The sequence below is a fragment of the Schistocerca piceifrons genome, chromosome 4, assembly GCF_021461385.2.
Source record: "Schistocerca piceifrons isolate TAMUIC-IGC-003096 chromosome 4, iqSchPice1.1, whole genome shotgun sequence".
NCBI lineage: Eukaryota > Metazoa > Arthropoda > Insecta > Orthoptera > Acrididae > Schistocerca > Schistocerca piceifrons.
Genome location: NC_060141.1, coordinates 638,390,255 through 638,411,825, shown reverse-complemented (window position 1 = coordinate 638,411,825; position 21,571 = coordinate 638,390,255). Strand labels below are relative to the sequence as shown.

Genomic DNA, 21,571 nt, shown 5'->3' with positions numbered 1-21,571 from the left:
CGTAGCAATAATATGGCGTAGTCTCTGAACGAAATTACCCGAAACCTTTGACAACGTGTCTGGCGGAATGGCTTCACATGCAGATGAGATGTACTGCTTCAGCTGTTCAATTGTTTCTGGATTCTGGCGGTACACCTGGTCTTTCAAGTGTCCCCACATAAAGAAGTCACAGGGGTTCATGTCTGGCGAATAGGGAGGCCAATCCACGCCGCCTCCTGTATGTTTCGGATAGCCCAAAGCAATCACACGATCATCGAAATATTCATTCAGGAAATTAAAGACGTCGGCCGTGCGATGTGGCCGGGCACCATCTTGCATAAACCACGAGGTGTTCGCAGTGTCGTCTAAGGCAGTTTGTACCGCCACAAATTCACGAAGAATGTCCAGATAGCGTGATGCAGTAATCGTTTCAGATCTGAAAAATGGGCCAATGATTCCTTTGGAAGAAATGGCGGCCCAGACCAGTACTTTTTGAGGATGCAGGGACGATGGGACTGCAACATGGGGCTTTTCGGTTCCCCATATGCGCCAGTTCTGTTTATTGACGAAGCCGTCCAGGTAAAAATAAGCTTCGTCAGTAAACCGAATGCTGCCCACATGCATATCGCCGTCATCAATCCTGTGCACTATATCGTTAGCGAATGTCTCTCGTGCAGCAATGGTAGCAGCGCTGAGGGGTTGCCGCGTTTGAATTTTGTATGGATAGAGGTGTAAACTCTGGCGCATGAGACGATACGTGGACGTTGGCGTCATTTGGACCGCAGCTGCAACATGGCGAACGGAAACCCGAGGCCACTGTTGGATCACCTGCTGCACTAGCTGCGCGTTGCCCTCTGTGGTTGCCGTACGTGGTCGCCCTACCTTTCCAGCACGTTCATCCGTCACGTTCCCAGTCCGTTGAAATTTTTCAAACAGATCCTTTATTGTATCGCTTTTCGGTCCTTTGGTTACATTAAACCTCCGTTGAAAGCTTCGTCTTGTTGCAACAACACTGTGTTCTAGGCGGTGGAATTCCAACACTAGAAAAATCCTCTGTTCTAAGGAATAAACCATTTTGTCTACAGCACACTTGCACGTTGTGAACAGCACACGCTTACAGCAGAAAGACGACGTACAGAATGGCGCACCCACAGACTGCGTTGTCTTCTATATCTTTCACATCACTTGCAGCGCCATCTGTTGTTGAAAATTGTAACTACTGTAATTTCGAAAATTTGTCTGCCTGAAAATGTACTGTTGTCCCAAGCATATTGCAACAAACGGTGTATTTCTATCGCTGTTCGTTTAGTTTTTATTGCCGTTTCAAATATACCGGTCATTTTTGAAACACCCTGTATATGCTATACGATACGATATTGCAGTGTCATTCCGACATGCATGCAAATCCAAAGGAACAGGCACTGCGGCGTCTACAGCAGTTATGAAAGACATGAAATATATTCGCAATTGCGAATATTGACAACCATCAGCTATATAGTGAAAATTTGTGCCGGACCGGGACTCGAAACCAGATTTCCCGCTTATCGTTAGCGGTCGCCTTACCATTAGGCTATCCAAGCACCCTTCAGAGCCGCAATCAAAATGCAAGCATTTCCGAAGAAACATTGCATCGTACGTCTGAACAACACAGGCACTCCAGTATCCGCTACCTGTACGGGAATATACATAACAGAAGTCTAGTATAGGTTGTAGACGCATGACTGACGACATATAGAGTTTAGGTCTGGCCGTGAGTCGTGCTCGGATAGCCCAACATAAACCGACTGCTCCCGATAAGCGGGAAATCCGGATTCGAGACCCAGTCTGACACAAATTTTTAGTGTCGTCATTCCATTATACGCGATTGCGAATATATTTCATGTATGCAGACAGTACGATTTCAAGTTTCAGACTGGTCATTTTAAGCAGCTCTGGCGCCTACGGCTCTATCTTGTCTATCAAGAGTTGTATTTCTAATTGGGTGGTCCATTGATAGTGACCGGGCCAAATATTTCACGAAATAAGCATCTGAAACGTCCCCTTAGAAAAGTTTATGAATTACTGTGCTGATAAACCCCTTACGTTATTTGATTTTTAAACAGCTGAGCAGAACTGAACGTACTCAGACATTTCGCTCTTTACTTATTCTGATCAACACTGAACTGACACACAATATTTTTAGAGCAACGCAATCTGACTTTCAATAATCTCTACAAAAGAATGGCCCTGACTAACAATAACCTATACCTTTCATGAATCACTTACCTCACAAAAATCTTCGTTACTCGAACTACAAAACAGCAAGCGCCAATACTGTCAGCTAAATAAAAGATTCTAACTACTGAAGGCACTAACTACTGATAGGCATACTTAGCAAATGAAAGATTTTGATAGAGAACAAACTATGTATTTACCTTAATAGTGTTCAAAAGTCATGATATATATATCAGTTCATGACATCCAGTCTTACAAATTTACTGTCTCTGATGGGCAGACGTCCAGATCAACCGCTATCAAAACTCCGCCATCTCTCTCCCCACATCCACCACTGCTGGCGGCTCACCTCCAACTGCCCAACATTACAAAAGGGAATATTTGAACAATGCCAACCAGCAAAAAACTGCACACAGCAGTTAGTGATTTTCATACAGAGCGCTACGTGGCGTTACCAACATAAAAACCTAAACAGCCTACTCACACATCAAACGAAAAAACTACAAAGAACGAAACTCGTCTAGCTTGAAGGGGGAAACCAGATGACGCTCTGGTTGGCCAGCTAGATGGCGCTGCCATGGGCCAAGCGAATATCAACTGCGTTTTTTTATTACATATTCGTGTAGTAGGTAAAGAAATATGAATGTTTTACTTGGACCCTTTTTTCGCTTTGTGATAGATGGCGCTGTAATAGTCGCAAACGTGTAAGTACGTTGTATCACATAACATTGCGCCAGTGCGGACGGTATTTCAAAAAATGGTTCAAATGGCTCTGAGCACTATGGGACTTAACTTCTAAGGTCATCAGTCACCTAGAATTTAGAACTACTTAAACCTAACTAACCTAAGGACATCACACACATTCCATACCCGAGGCAGGATTCGAACCTGCGGCCGTAGCAGCAGCGCGGTTCCAGACTGTAGCGCCTAGAACCGCTCGGCCACCCAGTCCGGCGCGGACGGTATTTGCTTCGTGATACATTACCCGTGTTAAAATGTACCGTTTACCAACTGCAGAAAAGGTCGATATCGTGTTGATGTATGGCTGTTGTGATCAAAATTCCCAACGGGCGTGTGCTATGTATGCTGCTCGGCATCGTGGACGACATCAACCAAGTGTCCGGACCGTTCGCCGGATAGTTACGTTATTTAAGGAAACCGGAAGTATCTAGCCACATGTGAAACGTCAACAACGACCTGCAACAAATGATGATGCCCAAGTAGGTGTTCTAGCTGCTGTCGCGGCTAATCCGCACATCAGTAGCAGACAAATTGCGCGAGAATCGGGAATCTCAAAAACGTCGGTGTTGAGAATGCTACATCAACATCAATCGCACCCGTATCATATTTCTATGCACCAGAAATTGCATGGCGACGACTTTGAACGTCGTGTACAGTTCTGCCACTGGGCACAAGAGAAATAACGGGACGATGACAGATTTTTTGCACTCGTTCTATTTAGCGACGAAGCGTCATTAACCAACAGCGGTAACGTAAACAGGCATAATATGCACTATTGGGCAACGGAAAATCCAGGATGGCTGCGACAAGTGGAACATCAGCGGCCTTAGCGGGTTAATGTATGGTGCGGTATTACGGGAGGAAGGATAATTGGCCCCCATTTTATCGATGGGAATCTAAATGGTGCAATGTATGCTGATTTCCTACGTAATGTTCTACCGATGTTACTACAAGATGTTTCACTGCATGACAGAATGTCGATGTACTTCCAACATGATTGATGTCCGGCACATAGCTCGCGTGCGGTTGAAGCGGTACTGAATAGCATATTTCATGAGAGGTGGATTGGTCGTCGAAGCACCATACCGGGGCCCGCACGTTCACCATATCTGACGTCCCCGGACTTCTTTCTGTGGGGAATGTTGAAGGATATTTGCTATCGTGATCCACCGTCAACGCCTGACAACATGCGGCAGCGCATGGTCAATGGATGTGCGAACATTACGGAAGGCGAACTACTCGCTGTTGAGAGGAATGTCGTTACACGTATTGACAAATGCATTGAGGTTGACGGACATCATTTTGAGCATTTATTGCATTAATGTGGTATTTACAGGTAATCACGCTGTAACAGCATGCGTTCTCAGAAATGATAATTTCACAAAGGTACATGTATCACATTGGAACAACCGAAAAACAAGGTTCAAACGTACCTACGTTCTGTATTTTAATTTCAAAAACCTACCTGTTACCAACTGTTCGTCTAAAATTGTGAGCCATATGTTTGTGACTATTACGCGCCATCTATCACAAAGCGAAAAAAGTGGTCCAACTAAAACACGAATATGTAATAAGAAACGGGGGTTCCTATTTTAAAAAAGTGCAATTGATATCCGTTTGCCGGCCGAAGTGGCCGAGCGGTTAAAGGCGCTACAGTCTGGAACCGCACGACCGCTACGGTCGCAGGTTCGAATCCTGCCTCGGGCATGGATGTGTGTGATGTCCTTAGGATAGTTAGGTTTAAGTAGTTCTAAGTTCTAGGGGACTTATGACCACAGCAGTTGAGTCCCATAGTGCTCAGAGCCAGTTTTGATATCCGTTTGATCTATGACAGCGCCATGTAGCGGGCCAACCATAGCGCCATCTGGTTTGCCCCTTCAAGCTAGAGAAATTTTCTTTGTAGGTTTTTCATTTGACGCTTATTTCGTGAGATATTTAGCCCGGTCACGATCAATGGACCACCCTGTATACTGTTCCAAGTCTGCTTACTCCAGTCGCAGTAGTGGAGAGAGATAAAGATAAGTTTCATTTTCTAATAAATAAAGCGTTTAGTAATTTGACTGCTGGTGTTGATAAATTGACTATACTCTGTATTCACCTACGTGTACAAGCAAAGAAACTGAAGTAGGAGAGAATCGAAGAGTTTGAGATGTGGTGCCACAGAAGGATATTAAAAACATGGTCGGCTGATAAGGAATGAAGGTGTTCTCCACAAGATCGTCGCTGAAAGGCAGATACGGGAAACAGTGACAGGATGAAGGCACAGGATGATAGGAAGTGTGTAAGACATCATGTAATAACTTCCACTGTACTCGAGGGTTAAAACGATAGGGGAAGAGATTGAAATGTATCCAATAAATAATTCTGGACGTTGGATGCAAGTGATGGCAACGGCCTTGCCGCAGTGGATACACAGGTTCCCGTGAGATCACCGAAGTTAAGCGCTGTTGGGCGTGGCCGGCACTTCGATGGGTGGCCATCCAGCCGCCATGCGCTGTTGCCATTTTTCGGGGTGCACTCAGCCTCGTCATGCCAATTGAAGAGCTACTCGACAGAATAGTAGTGGCTTCGGTCAAGAATACCATCATAACGACCGGGACAGCGGTGTGCTGATCCCATGTCCCTCCTATCCATATCCTCCATGAGGATGACACGGCGGTCGGATGGTCCCAGTAGGCCACTCATGGCCTGAAGACGGAGTGGGTGCAAGTGATACTTTGAGATGAAGAGTTTGATACAGGAGAGGAATTCGTGGCGAACCGCATCAAACCAGTCAAAACACTGATTACCCCCAAAAAAGTGAACTTGCTTCTGGTTATTTGTGTGTGCCGGAGGGCTGATAGCTCCCGCCTGGCATCATGCGCAGACAGACGCAAAATTACTCCGCCAGAGTGACACGTTTCAGTTTTTTTCCACGAACGCACCATGTTGCAGGACATGAAAGAAATGTGCTTTGGCTCTAGTACTCGCGTCATACGTGACCTCTGGCGAAATATGAGCCGTCAACACCACGGCCGCGGGGATGTACCGCAGTTTTCCTGCTACTCTCATCCAGCTAAGACGCCGGCGACAGCTGCAGTCCGCCGGCAACTTCGTTGCTGCCAGCATGGAGGCTCCAGACGGCGCCAGGAGCATAGGAAAAGGTAAGCTACCGGCTGGTTTCAATTGAACTTTCCCCATTTGACACGTTATAACACGCAAACTAATTACCGTACGAGTACCAAACTTGGCAGCATTGATGTCCAGGATATGGGGTGCACGATTTCCGTGCGTCACAGCGCCACCGTCCAGTTCCAACTGTGGTCACCAGGTGCCGTGATCAGTCATCGTAATTCATAATCTCTCGCACCTAACCAGTCGCAGTAGAGGTGGGTCTAACTCGTTCATTCCCGCGAACTACTTCATTCTTTTCACTCTTTGCCGTGAAGCGTTCAAATGAAGTAGTTCATTCACGAAGTACGGAAGCCTGGCGAAGTTGCCCAGTTCGCCGCTCAGACGCGGCTACGCTCGCATCGCCTCGCTCGTACAAAAAGCTTCGTAATACTTCATAATTTTACCAACAGATGGCCGAACTATGCAGTAACGTGCACGCAACGTTTTACGCTCTTACAGCGTCTGAGCTAACTTAAATAGAGCATGGTCGAAGGGGACAAAGGAAAGATAAACAGAGAAGCCTGTCACATATAAAGAAGGTATTACATTTAATCTTGCTCGACATTTTCTCATGAAGCGCCCAAAAAAGTCTTTATCTGCCAAGTGAAACATTATTTGTTGTATTCATGGACTGAAAACTAGGGCTACAAACGAAATGCATTCCAGTTTTATGTTCCTTTTAAAATTTAATCCAAAATAGAATGTGTATGTTTACCACTGTCACAAAGTCTATATATCTACGTTAGGTAATTATTCAGAAGTTTTCCTGTAGATTTTATTTTTGTTGAGAATAATAACCCTCCAGATTCAAAACAGTTTAAACTGTCACCTGCAGTCATTGTTACGATTTCAGGTAAAATCCGTCTTTCAGTGTTATTAACAAACCTTTTATTTTCATGTTGGCTGTGCGTGCTCACACAGCCAGCCTCTTCGTTTGCATCTGTAATATTCATTGGTCCGCAAGATGTCAGCACTGCAGGAAGCAGCTGACGCTGCCTTCCCCTCGCCCCTCACCACCGCAACCCCTCACAAACCTATCATTTCCCACAAACGCCGCGCGATTCGTCGACAGGCAGTAGAGGGGGAACTGAAGTGAAGGGAGAATGAGTGACGTAGCGCCGATGTAGTGAGAGAGGGGAAGAGAGTGAGTGAACTAGAAAGAAGTGTGGAGTGTGCCATCTGTGAAGAGTTTGAAGTACCAGTTCATTGAAATTGAGTGGTTAGTTCACACTTCACTGGAGTGAAGCGTTCATTTGAACGACTCATTCACGAGCTCCCCATCACTAAGTCGCAGTGCACTTGTTGACGTGTCAACATGAGCTTGGACAAACGTGTGTGTGTGTGTGTGTGTGTGTGTGTGTGTGTGTGTGTGTGTGTGTGTGTGAAATGTTATGGGACTTAACTGCTAAGGTCATCAGTCCCTAAGCTTACACACTACATAACCTAAATTATTCTAAGGACAAACACACACACCCATGCCCGAGGGAGGACTCGAACCTCCGCCGGGACCAGCCGCGCAGTCCATGACTGCAGCGTCTCAGACCGCTCGGCTAATCCCGCGCGGCGTTGGACAAGCGGAGCAGGGCATTATTGGCGAAGCTCTATTATCAAAACAACAGTAATGCTGCAGCTGCATTTGGAGAATATCGCTGGTTGAAAGGATTACGGGAGGGGTCGCTTTCTCCACCTGCTGTGCGGAGCATGATGAAGTTCGAATCAACTGGACAACTGGGCGTCGCTCCGGGAAGAGGTCGAACAACGGTTGCACCACAGAGGGTTGATGAAATCGCTGTTGCTATGCCAGATAACGCTGCGCGCAATTCCCGATTGTCAAGCAGTGCGCGTGCTGCGTCACAGTAGTGGAACATCCCGTGGTCCACTGGACGGAAGGTGCTACGAACCATTCTCAAATGGTATTTGTACAAGATCCATATCGTACAGCAGCTTGCACAGCAGGACGCACAACGACGTGTTGACTTCGCTCTCTACTTTCTTGCAAGGATTGGAATTGACAATGGGTGGTTCTGGACCATCCTACGGACAGACGAAATTCATTTTTCGCTGATGGTTGAGATGAACACAGAATTGTCGAGTGTCGGGAGAACTTGGCGTCGCTCCGGGAAGAGTGCAACCACAGGCGGTTGATGAAATCGCTGTTGCTGTGGTAGACAGCGCTTTACACATTTCGCAACCGTCAGGCAGTGCGCTTGCTGTGTCACGACAGTTGAACATCTCGTGGTCTACTGTACAGAAGGTGCTTCGAACCATTCTCAAATGGTATCCGTACAAGATCCATGTAGCTTACACTACAGGACTCACAACGATAGGTTGTCTGGCAGAAAATCCAAAGAGATTCTGGTCATACATAAAGCACACCAGTGGCAAGACGCAATCAGTACCTACACTGTGCGATAACAACGCTGAAGTTGTAAGTAGGCTGTTTAGGTTTTTTATTGGTAACGCCACCTCTGTATGAAAATCACTGGCTGTGCTGTGTGCAGTCTGTGGCTGCTTTGCATTGTTGTAATACTCGCCATTGTAGTGTTAGGCAGCTGGCTGTGAACAGCGCGTAGCGTTGCGCAGTTGGAGGTGAGCCGCCAGCAGTGGTGGATGTGGGGAGAGAGATGGCGGAGTTTTGAAATTTGTCATGAACTGCTATATTTATATATGATGATATCAAGGTAAATACATTGTTTGTTCTCTATTAATATCTTTCATTTGCTAACTATCCCTATCAGTAGTTAGTGCCTTCCATACTTTGAATCTTTTATTTAGCTGGCAGTAGTGGCGCTTGCTGTATTGCAGTAGCTTGAGCAGCGAAGATTTTTGTGAGGTAAGTGATTTGTGAAAGGTATAGTTTAATGTTAGTCAGGGCCATTCTTTTGTAGGGAATTTTGAAAGTCAGATTGCGTTGCGCTAACAAAATATTGTGTGTCAGTTTAAGCACAGTCTTGTATAATTGTTCAAAGGGGACGTTTCATATGTCGACCCTTAGCCGAGGATACCTCACTGGAATCTTCTGATTTTTTTTCTTGTAGTTTGTGTAATTAGTGTAGATTTTGTTCATTGATAGCGCGTAATCATAGAGAGAATTTCCTTTGTAGTTGTAGTTTTTCATTGCTGTACAGTAAAACAGTTGTGGCATGCATGTAGATTTGCAGCAAGTTTTTCGCAGCTGCGCTTGCAATTAACTAGATATTATTTTCAGTGCTATGTTAATGTGTTCTCTTATTTTTGCTCTTCAAATTGTGTTTTTCTGTGTTGTCGTGTGAAATACTGTGACAATAATGGCGTGTGAAAAACGTAATACTAGGCTCCAAAGTAAACTGAGAAATGACAGTGAAGACGAAAGCAGTGTGTTAGCGCCGCAGAGTAATGAATTAACTAATGTTCAAAGTAGTAATTTGGTAATTGCGCATAGGGAAATGGAGCGGGCGGCAAACAATGGTGTAGACAGTGAAACAGGCAGTGAACAGGGAAGCGTTATCGATCGATTGGTCGGCAACAGCTCGCCTCAGGAATCGGGAATGACAGAACACAATATTGCAAATACTGCAGACTCAGGTTTTGGGTTCTCACCGTTTTCTCAAATGAGTCAAGACACATTTTCCGCTTGTCAAAATGTGAATGTTGCCGGTGCAACTTCACTGCCAAAAAGCACTGAGGAACATGTTTCAGACACCAGTGCATTGTTATTACAATTAATGCAACAAATGGGACAAAAGCTTGAAAAGTTAGACACAATGGAACAACACCAGAGACAAACACAGCAACAGTTAGACACAGTGGAACAAAATCTCAAAAAGTTAGACACAGTGGAACAAAATCTTAAAAAGTTAGACACAGTGGAACAAAATCTTAAAAAGTTAGACACAATGGAACAACATCAGAGACAAACACAGCAACAGTTAGACGCAATGGAACAAAATCTTCAAAAGTTAGACACCACACTTGAACAAACACGCGAAGATTTAACTACTGAGTTACATAACATCGAATCGAAATGTCAAAAAGTCTGTAATGACGTAAAAACACAAATTTGTGAGCATTTTCAACCTATTTTTTCGCGGCATGAAAATGCATTACAGAATCACGAAGCAGCCATAAAAGAACTGCAAACCATTGTTCATGAAAATCATGAGACCTTGTGGGCTAAAATTGACTCAGTTGCATCTACCGATTCGGTTACGCAACTTGCAAGAACTCAGGAAAACTTAAAGGACACAGTAGATACCCTGAAAATTGGTTCAGAAAGACACATGGAGGAAATAAGTACACTATCGGAGAAAGTAGCCGAACTTTCGGATCAGGTCACTAACTTATCTACAAAGGTAGATGATGATCTGAATGACACAAGACCCGTAGCCTTCACTGACACAGAAGAATATGAACAAATAAGAAAATTCAAACAAAATCAAAATCAAATCAATACACAGTACAAAAGAGAAATCCGGGAAGTACAAGATCAGTTGGCACAAGTAGTACAAGAATTACGTATTTCAGAGGTCACTCGCGCCCCAATACGGGAAGAGGGACACAGAAATACGGAACAGCCACAAAATAATAACACAGGGCATTTCGGAAGTAATGAAAGAAATTGGCAATGTGCACCGAATTTTGATATGGAACGGCCGACACGACCTAACAATGACCGATATGCTACTCGCCGACACGATGATTTTGACTATAAGCTGTTCATTACTACACGTAAATTCAAAACATTTAAGAATTCTGGCAACGACATTCATCCACAAGCATGGCTCCATCAATTCTCTCATTGTTTTCCTCCCAACTGGTCGTTAGAACACAGATTAGAATTTATGTGTGGCTACTTAGAGAATGAACCAGCTGTAAGAATGCGGTCGGTCATTCACGATTGCCACAGTGAAGGAGAGTTTTACCATGCCTTCCTCTCAGCATATTGGTCTCAGGCCACACAAGACCGAGTAAAACAAAGCATCATAATGATGAAACGTTTCGAACAATCTGAATTTTCCAGTCTTATGAAATATTTTGAAGACATGTTGCACAAGAATCAGTACCTGTCAAACCCATACAGCCCCTCAGAACTTATCCGCATTTGCTTAATCAAATTGCCTGAACATTTACGACACATTATTTTGGCAGGACGTTGCAAAGACGACATTGAAGCATTTCAAGGACTCTTACAAGAACTGGAAATTGACACTGACAATCGCGGAACGCAGGAGCACAACAATTACAGATCACATCCGTCGCAATTCCGCGATGAAAGAAATAATAAGTGGACACGACAAGGCTATTCTTACAACGCAAATCGTGACCAAAACAGACACCACCCATATGACAACCACTGGCAGAGTAATAATAGTTACAGAGAAAGATCACACTTCCGTAATTATGAATATGACAGAGATAACCATAGAAACAGACAATATGGAAACCAAAACAATTATTATCAAGGGAGACAAAATAACTTTAGACGCAACGGACCAGCGCGCAGTTACGATTCCGGGAGAAATTCTCCACCACATGACCGACAAGAAAGAAACTACAGGAACTACCGACATGACGACAGACGACATGATCGTAACGACAGATCTGAATTGCATCAGAACTGGCGGGATTCGAACAGAGCAGGGCCTTCTCGTCAGAGTGAATTTGTAGAAGTTAGGTCTCCTAATCCCAATAACGACGCGCGCCAACAAAGAGACAGACAATGACTCGCACAGCAGGCAGCTGCGTGCGGCCGCTGGCTCAGGGAAAAATAACAAAGACGCTAGCCATGAGAAAAGATTTAGCATTCCTTACCGACGTATAAAACATGACAATTGCTTTTCAGTTGAAAGTCTGCGTACTAGGAAGAGTAAAGGTTTACACCACATTTCACATGTAAAACCGTTTATTGAAAGATAATCTGCTTTTTAACTTTGTCATTGCCATAAAACTTTTCACTTTACATTACTAGTATGCTTGTCAGACTTAGAATCTGTTAACATGCAACAATGTTTGAAGTTAAGTATCCAGTCAAGAACCAAGAGAACTTATTTAAACAGAAATTACGAATGCATTGTTATTGTGAACAGACGACACAGTGTTATTGTGTGTGTACATTCTTGCTTGTTAGTTGCACGATTACATAACGACTATAAGGCTCACATACTTAGAACATTTACCAGAACAGATTTTAATGCAACATTTTGGTTTACTTGAAAATACATTCTGGGTTTAAAGTACTTTCTGTGAGATACCAGACGACAGAGTGATTAGTTTATGTGACAGATACACGATTTTATCACGATGCTACTAATGAGTGACAATTTACAATGTTGCTTTTGCAGTGTTTCTGTTTTATATGTGCATAGTTTTCTGTTTTATTCTGGAAAGTAAAACATGTTTTAGTAGTAACTTTTGTGGTATAGCTACAATGAGACTGCCTTTTCCGTAGCACAACAATACGTTACAGCACAGTACTTTCTTCATCATGGCAATAAACGTAATAACTAAGATATCTGTACATAAAGCATTTCACTTTTGTTTATCATGAGGTAAGTACATTGACTTCTGCAGAACTTAGCTTTCAGAGGACGATAACTATGACACTTCCACAGAGATTATGTTACAAGACGCACAGTTTAGCGCTACAGTACACGTATTTGAGTGATCAATTTTATACTTAAAACATTTATTTTTAAAGATTTTTGAATTACAAAGAAAGTTTTCCGTGATATATTTCATTCCATTGGTGTAATCTGTAACACCTGAGGGTATAATTACATTAATCCTCAGGGGGGTACACGCTTACTTTGTGTACCATGTGTGTGGCAACCACAAGGAGCCCTAGCTAATATGGTATTTGCTTACACAACTTTACACATCGGTACCATATTTCTCTAACACATAATTACACAGCTATCTGATAATTTAACTGAGAGAGACAAACTTTTTTTTTACTACATCAGTGACAGATGTTTACGTAATTATACCGTTGGATAACTTCACACTTACGAAATTGTATTTTGTCTGTACTTAGTAAACTGTTCATATTTTTTTGGAACCATTGTGATACTATGAGAGCTTTGAATGATATATTTGGTATGGGATCATGATTTTTAAAGTACGTTTGAGGCAGATGACACTTTTGACATGAGCAGAGAATTTGTTTTAGGTTTTGAAATTATTGCAGAAAGCTACGACGTTTTTGAGATTTGACTGAGGTGTTATGATATTTTTACGACGATGATGTGTATTATGCTGTTGAGGTATGTTTATGATCAATAAGCTGATGCAATTATGATGAAATATTGAAGTGTCGTCGCAAGATTGACGTGTCGACGAATATATATATGTGTAATAAGGTAAGGAGTAATGAGTAGTGGGACTTTGACTTGTGAAAAAGGATGTTGGAAACCAAGAATCATACTTTAGAATTATGAAATGTGTGTACATGTGTGAATCATGTGTGAATGTATCACAATGCCACTGAAAATTTTTTTGGACACTGTTATATTCATAGGATTTTCTTTCTACAGATTTGCAACGCTAATTCTTGACCTGTGAAATATTTTTATATGAGACTGCCACTGTAGCGGAAACTGTTGTCGTAAATATTTCTGTAAGAAAATTAAGTGACCACCTGCACGTAATGCGTCGTGGGCACCCAGCTGTGTCAGACGCCTGGAGAAAAAGCCATTAGCGCGTGCCTTTCAGAGCACAGGAAAAAAAAAAGGGAGGCCATTATCCTGGCCATTGTCATTCCTTTAGAGAAAGCATCACAAATCCGACACGCTGATTACTTGGAAACATATCGTACTTTCTGATATTTACTGAAATGCCTAATGAAATGACAAGAAATAGTTTGTCTACACACCTGACTATGACTACTGTCTTTCTAGATGAGAGATTTTTTTTACTACTTATGAAATGCCACATGACTATTGAACGATGTTCTTACGCTTTGCTTTGTACATAGTTGCTTATTTCATTTGATATCTAGTTTCTAGCTGCACTGCAGCATTGGTTAAAATAAAATTTTATAGATGTACTAATATAAATATTTTCTGTCTACAGATCGAGTAAATAATAATTTTTTTTTAAAAAATGAGGGAGCACAAAATGACATTTACCTTCACAGGAACTGCATTCATAATTTTCTTTTCAAGTAATTGGTAACTTTTTGGTAGAATAACTTCTTGTGGTGCACCACTTTGATTATATAGACATTAAGATGTGAATATACATTTCCCTTATCTGCATTGTTGGCTTTAGTGTACTATTTTTTTTTTTTTTTTTGTTTGCGCTATGTCATGTTTAGATATAAGTTATTGCATTTGCTGTTGCTGTTTGCCAGGCATAGTGCTACTAAATTTCACATTACATTACTCTGTTAAGCCAGTTTTACAACTGTTTTTTTTTGTTGCTGCTCATTGGCTCATATTAGTTGTAATTTTGCATTTTATCTGTTAATTTAGATTTACTGCTGCTTGCTTTGCACTCTGTATTTTTTTGTCATTGCTATTTGGGTTAATTGTTTTATGTGCTGCTGCATTGCCTCGTCCCTTAGTTTAGCATCTGAGCTCAGTAGATTTAAGTTAGCTTAAGAGGGGGTAGACTATATAAGAGAATGAGTTGTGATGAATTGGAAGAAATGCATTGAGAAGCTATCAGAAAATGGTCTGGCAAAATAAAAAGGATACTGTTCAGTGGAGAAAAACTATTATTGACAGAGGATGAGAACAGAATACAGAAAGCAGAGAGAAAAACTATTTTTGACAGAGGATGTGAACGAAATACAGAAGGCAGGCTTAGATAGGACTTTTGGGAATAATGATGAATGAAGGGAGATCTCCAAGAAGCAAAGAAAGTTTTGTTTGCAAAATACTGCAATGAAACAAACCCTGTCCTTTCCTTTTGTATTATCCCACTATGTGTTTGGGTACCCTTGTGTATATATGTTCTTCCTGTCTTTATATGTTTACCTCATCAGACTTTTGTTGTAGAATTTTTCTCATACTCAGCTACATGAACTATGATGAGGAATACTGTTATCCTCAAATATAATTTGCGTTAATAATATGTTATTTACTTTGTAAAGATGTTAGACATTATTAATTCTGTTTTGTTTTAATGCTCATGTGTAAAGTTGATGTTTCAAAAGTTATTCTGATCTTTTATGTATTTACTTATGTCATAATTCCTGTAACATTGATGTATATGTCTATTTCTATTCTTTTGTAAAGTCTGTGTTACTACGAATGTTATCTGTATTATTATGTTTCAATGATGTTTTCTGTATCTTTGTAATTGTATTCTCATGTTATAAAATTGTACTTGACACCAGTTCATCAAATTATTAACTTGTTAGTTACATTTCACTGCACACGTTTCTGTTGGTCATAGTATATGGACAATATGTGAGAAGTAGGGACTGATAGTGTTTGCACGTGTGTTAATGATTCAGCAAGGGACTGGATAACAGCATTGCTGGTTCTAAGGACAATTTCAAAAACTTTGTGAGTGCACAAGTGGTGGTTTATGGACTTGCTATATTATCCGCAAGACTCTTCAACGGTGATTGTGCACCTGCACAGTCACAACAGATGGCTGCTGGCTATCTCTCCAAGGACTACAGTGGGTCTGCATCTTTGATGACCCACCAGTACCATTATCTCTACAAGGACTACAGTGGGTCTGCATCTATGATGACCCACCATGCCATTATTTCTACAAGGACTGCAGTGGGTGTGCACCTCTGGTGGCCCACCAATACCGTAATCTCTACCAGGACTACAGTGGGTCTGCTCTGTGATGACCTACCTACCAATACTCTTCAAAATTTCGACTGACTCTGCTGTGGGTTTGCTCTGTTGTGGCCCATTACCTGTCTGCATGTCGAGAGTCAGCACTGTCTTTCCATTGGAAGGACAACACTACTTCTTCAAGACTGCATGGAAATCCACTACTTCCGTGTGCATTTTCTTTTACTGCTCAGACTTTGAGAAAAACACTGCTATTCTCCTGTTATGTACGATTAGGACTGTCTTTATGGACTGTGAGACAATTTTAGCTTTTGACCAACATTGTATCAATAAGTGTGTGCATTTGATTTCTTTGTTATTGTAATTATGAAAGAAATTTTTCAAATCTGTATTGGCCATTGCCCAATCCAATTTGTAAAATTTTTTGTGGGGAGCATGGGGGCTATGTAAGTAGGCTGTTTAGGTTTTTTATTGGTAACGCCACCTCTGTATGAAAATCACTGGCTGTGCTGTGTGCAGTCTGTGGCTGCTTTGCATTGTTGTAATACTCGCCATTGTAGTGTTGGGCAGCTGGCTGTGAACAGCGCGTAGCGTTGCGCAGTTGGAGGTGAGCCGCCAGCAGTGGTGGATGTGGGGAGAGAGATGGCGGAGTTTTGAAATTTGTCATGAACTGCTATATTTATATATGATGATATCAAGGTAAATACATTGTTTGTTCTCTATTAATATCTTTCATTTGCTAACTATCCCTATCAGTAGTTAGTGCCTTCCATAGTTTGAATCTTTTATTTAGCTGGCAGTAGTGGCGCTCGCTGTATTGCAGTAGCTTGAGCAGCGAAGATTTTTGTGAGGTAAGTGATTTGTGAAAGGTATAGTTTAATGTTAGTCAGGGCCATTCTTTTGTAGGGAATTTTGAAAGTCAGATTGCGTTGCGCTAACAAAATATTGTGTGTCAGTTTAAGCACAGTCATGAATAATTGTTCAAAGGGGACGTTTCAAAGTCACTGATGACAGTGCCACTAAAGCAGAGTTATTAAACACGGTTTTCCGAAACTCTTTCACTAAAGAAGACGAAGTAAATATTTCTGAATTCCAGTCAAGCACAACTGCCAAGATGAGAAACATAAATCACTTGGTCCAGATTGTATTCCAGTCAGGTTCCTTTCAGAGTATGCTGATACAATAGCTCCATATTTAGCAATTATATACAACCGCTCTCTCGTAGAAAGTTCCGTACCTAAAGACTGAAAAATTGCTCAAGTCACACCAATACCTGTGGTGTGCGTACTGTAAGACCTTCAGTACACACACCATCAGATTATTTGACTTGCCGCTCTAACGAAGTAGGCGAGTGTCAGCAATATGTCTCGTTGTCTTACCGTGGCGTGTTTATCTTCTGCCATTTGCACGCTTAGAGTAGCAGATTGACGGTGCCCAACTTTAAACAGAACTTGATTAATTTTCACACACATTTATTAAAATAATAACAAGCATAAAAATTACTTAACTTGGTTCTGGATGCTATTTACAATGGACAATCTGAAGTTCCTTTGGTATTGGTACGCTAATCTTATTCTCACATATATCTCTGATACCTGACAAAAGTGCCTCTACATTCATCTTCATGGCTATGTACAGGAATATGGTAATCTTATTAGGCGCAGACTGAAACTTGACTATAGACTGGTACAGACAAATGTCGAGAGTGGAACGGTAGAGAGACAGCTTGAAGGTGGTTCATTGAACCGTCTGTACACTCGTTATAATACCTCGCGCGTTCATGTATCACTGCGCTAGTGAGATCCGCGAGGAGAAAAGGTTCTATGTTAGCATCAATTTCATTGGCTGCGTTACATATTAATACGCGGATTGGCGGAAGCAGAATTTGGTCCGTCTCTATGACAGCGCCATCTCGTAGTGCGGAGACGGACGAGCGCTGCGCCTGCGCTGTTGTGCTTAGCGGGGCGCGCTCTAGTGGGAAAGTTGTGTACGCGCTGACTACGCGGAACTATGTACACAACAATACCCAAAAAGGGAAATAGGAGTAATCCGCTGAATTTAGGCCCATATTACTAATGTCGATTTGCAGCAGGGTTTCGGAAGGTAAGGTCTTATGGCTGAAGTCATCAGTCCCTAAGCCTACACGCTACTGAATCTAACTGAAACTAACTTACGCTACGGACAACACACACACACCCATGCCCGAGGGAGGACTCGAACCTCCGATGTGGGGAGCCGCACGGACCGTCTTCTAACCAAACTGCGTGCCTATGGAATACCGCCTCAGTTGTGCGACTGGATTCGTGATTTCCTGTCAGAAAGGTCACAGTTCGTAGTAATAGACGGAAAGTCATCGAGTAAAACAGAAGTAATATCCGGCGTTCCCCAAGGAAGTGTTATAGGCCCTATATTTTTCCTGATCTATATTAACGACAAACGAGACAATTTGAGTAGTCCTATTACATTGTTTGCACATGATGTTGTCATTTACAATCTTGTAAATTCATCAGATGGCCAAAACGAATTGCAAAATGATTTAGATAAGATACCTGTATGGTGTGAAAAGTGGCAATTGTTCATGAGCAAACAAAAGTGTGAAGTTATTCACATGGGTACTAAAAGAAATTCGGCAAATTTCGATTGCGCGATAAGTCACACAAATCTTAAGGCTGTAAATTCAACTAAACACTTAGAGATTACAATTACAAATAACTTAAATTGGAACGATCACCTAGATAATGTTGTGGGTAGAGCAAAACAAAGACTGCGATTCATTGGCAGAAAGAAGGTGCAACAGGTCTATTAAAGAGACTGCTTACACCATGCTTGTCCGCCCTATTCTGGAGTATTGCCGCGCGGTGTGGGACCCGCATCAGGTGGGACTGACGGATGACATTGAAAAAGTTCAAAGAAGGGCGGCTCGTTTTGTGCTATCGCGAAATAGGGAAGATAGTGCCACAGATATTATACGTGAATTGGAGTGTCAATCATTAAAACAAAGACGGTGTTCTTTGCGACGGGATCTTCTCATGAAATTTCAATCACCAGTTTTCTTCTCTGATTGCGAAAACATTCTGTTGGCACCCACGTACATAGGGAGAAATGATCATCATGATAAAATAAGAGAAATCAGGGCTCGCACAGAAAAATTTAAGTGCTCATTTTTCCCGCGCGCCGTTCGAGAGTGGAACGGTAGAGAGACAGCTTGAAGGTGGTTCATTGAACCGTCTGCCAGGCACTTTATTGTGAATAGCAGAGTAATCTCGTGGACGTAGACGTAGAAGTTGACTTCACTCTCCACTTTCTCGCGAGCACTGAAGTTCAGGAGGGCTGGCCCTGGACCATCCTATCGACAGACGAAGCTTATTTTTCTCTGGCAGATGAGGTGAACGCACAGAACTGCCGAGTGTGGGTGTCTTCACCTCCAGTCACTGTGCGTGAAGTTCCTCTTTATGGTGAACATGTCAGAGTACGGTGTGACTTCACGGCTACTTTCATCATTGCCCCCACTCTTTTTGGCGCTCCTCCTACCTGAAGGACAGTGTTTACCACGGGAACATTCAAACATGTGCTGAACTGAAGCGCAGCATATCAAGAGAGGTAGCCAGCACACACACGGACATGCTTCGTTCTGCTTTGCAGAATGCATTCCTGCGCTTTCAGACTCTTCTGATCACTGATGGACGCTATACTGAGCCCCTTTTGCAGCAGTAATGGTACCGGTATGTAATGGTGCGATGTACCGTAGCAGCACATTAAAAGTGTTTCAATTGAATTAGTCTGCGTTATTTCTCTTCCCCATGTCCTTGTTATTAATGCTGCCAAGTCTGGTACTCGTACGATAATTAGCGTTCGTGTTATAATGTGTTAAGTAGGGAAAGTTTATTTATAACCACCCGGTATGTGCATACCGGTGTAGCGACTCTGCTTCTTTCCATATTCTCCCAATGCTCATTCAGCTCATATAAAATGGTCCATTCTCAGCAGTAGTGCCGGCTGAAGTGGCCGCGCGGTTCTGGCGCTGCAGTCTGGAACCGCGAGACCGCTACGGTCGCAGGTTCGAATCCTGCCTCGGGCATGGATGTGGGTGATGTCCTTAGGTTAGTTAGGTTTAACTAGTTCTAAGTTCTAGGGGACTAATGACCTCAGCAGTTGAGTCCCATAGTGCTCAGAGCCATTTTAACAATTTTTTTCAGCAGTAGTGCCTCAGCTCTCCTGCCATCAATACTAGGTATACGCTGAGTCGGCAAAGATCGTGTGATACCTCCTAATATCGCGTCGGATCTCATTATGCCCGGCGTAGCACAACATCACGACGTGGCATGGACTCAACAAGTCGTTGGAAGTCCCCTGCAGAAATATAGACGTCCATAATTGCGAAAGTGTTGCCGGTGCGTGATTTTCTGCACGAACTGACCTCCAATTATGTCTATTAAATGTTCGATGGGATTCATGTCGGGTGATCTGGATGGTCAGATCATTCTCTCGAAAGGTCTAGAATGTTGGCGACATTCATGGCACTGCCAGCGGCAGCCCCATAACGGGTAATCAATTCGAGGACATCCCGAATCTCAGAACCGGAGCGCATGAGGAGGAGGAGGTCATCTGCATATGCCCGACAGCGAAAAGCGTGTTGGCGTAGGGTGAGGCCAGAGAGCTTGGTCGTCAAGCCCCCAATAAGGGGCTCAAGGGCAATAGCATACAGGAGGGTAGAGAGGGGGCACCCCTGCCGTATCGAACGGCAGATAGGTACCGGCCCTGCTATATGTCCATTGACTTTGACACGTGAACTGGCACTGTCGTAAAGACGCCGGATGACGTCGAGAAACGGAGGGGGGATGCCCATTCGGGCTGCCACCGAAAACAGGAAACGATGTCGCACTTTATCGAAGGCGTTGTCGAAGTCTATAGCGACGACCGCTGCCCGGAGCCTGCAGGCCGCCGCCATCGCAATTAAGTCGCGGCATTCCCCTGTGGCAGTCTGTATGTTAACCTGTCCGCCAGGCGTCGTTTGCTCTGGCGAGAGGATATGAGGGAGTGTAGTTCGGAGCCGCATTGCCAGTAAGCGCGCGAAAATCTTGTAATCGGCATTGAGGAGGGTGAGCGGTCTGTAACTCGTGACCATCGAACCACGGGCTGGTTTGTGGACTGGTATAATGAAGCCCTCAGCAAAGGCGGGTGGGATTGCTTGGTCAGATGTTATCAGTTCTTGATACATAGTCGTCCACCGTGGGGCCATGAGATCCCGAAAGGTACAGTAAAACTCAATCGGTAAGCCGTCAATGCTGGGCGATCTGTTGACTGCACCCTTGGCGTTTGCGTTGTTGACTTCGTCTAGCGTGACCGCCACTGTCAAAGCATCCGCCTCCGTGTGGGGGAGGGTGCGCGTGACGTAATGCAAAATGGAGTCGTCTGTTGCAGTTTCAGCGTCGTCATCACTATAAGTACGACGGTAGTGCTCGACGAATGCGCGGACGATGTCATTCTGAGTGGTCACCTGCGTTCCATGAGACGTGGTCAGAGTGCTGATGATCTGCCGACGACGCCTTCGTTTGTCGGACACTATATCATACATGGATGGAATTTCTAAATCCGCGTGATCGTGGCGCCGCGTCCGTATCACGACCCCTTGCAGTTTCCGGCGTGCCAGCGCAATTATCTTCGCCATAGTTCTTTGCCGTTCCAACGGATTGTCCGGGGTTGGCGGTTGAGCATCCAGATCTCGGAGAATCGCGTAATAGAAGTCA

At 43.2% G+C, this 21,571-nt stretch overlaps 1 protein-coding gene across 1 annotated transcript in view; it reads left to right on the top strand.

Moving 5' to 3' along the window:
- The first annotated feature begins 5,986 nt into the window (after positions 1-5,986).
- The window catches only part of LOC124795416 (peptidoglycan recognition protein 1-like), a 144,279-nt gene continuing 128,694 nt past the window's right edge, over positions 5,987-21,571 (top strand). The window contains exon 1 of the mRNA XM_047259439.1: positions 5,987-6,077. Coding sequence (XP_047115395.1) covers positions 6,041-6,077 — 37 coding nt within the window. The 5' untranslated portion in view covers positions 5,987-6,040. The remainder of the gene's footprint in view (positions 6,078-21,571) is intronic.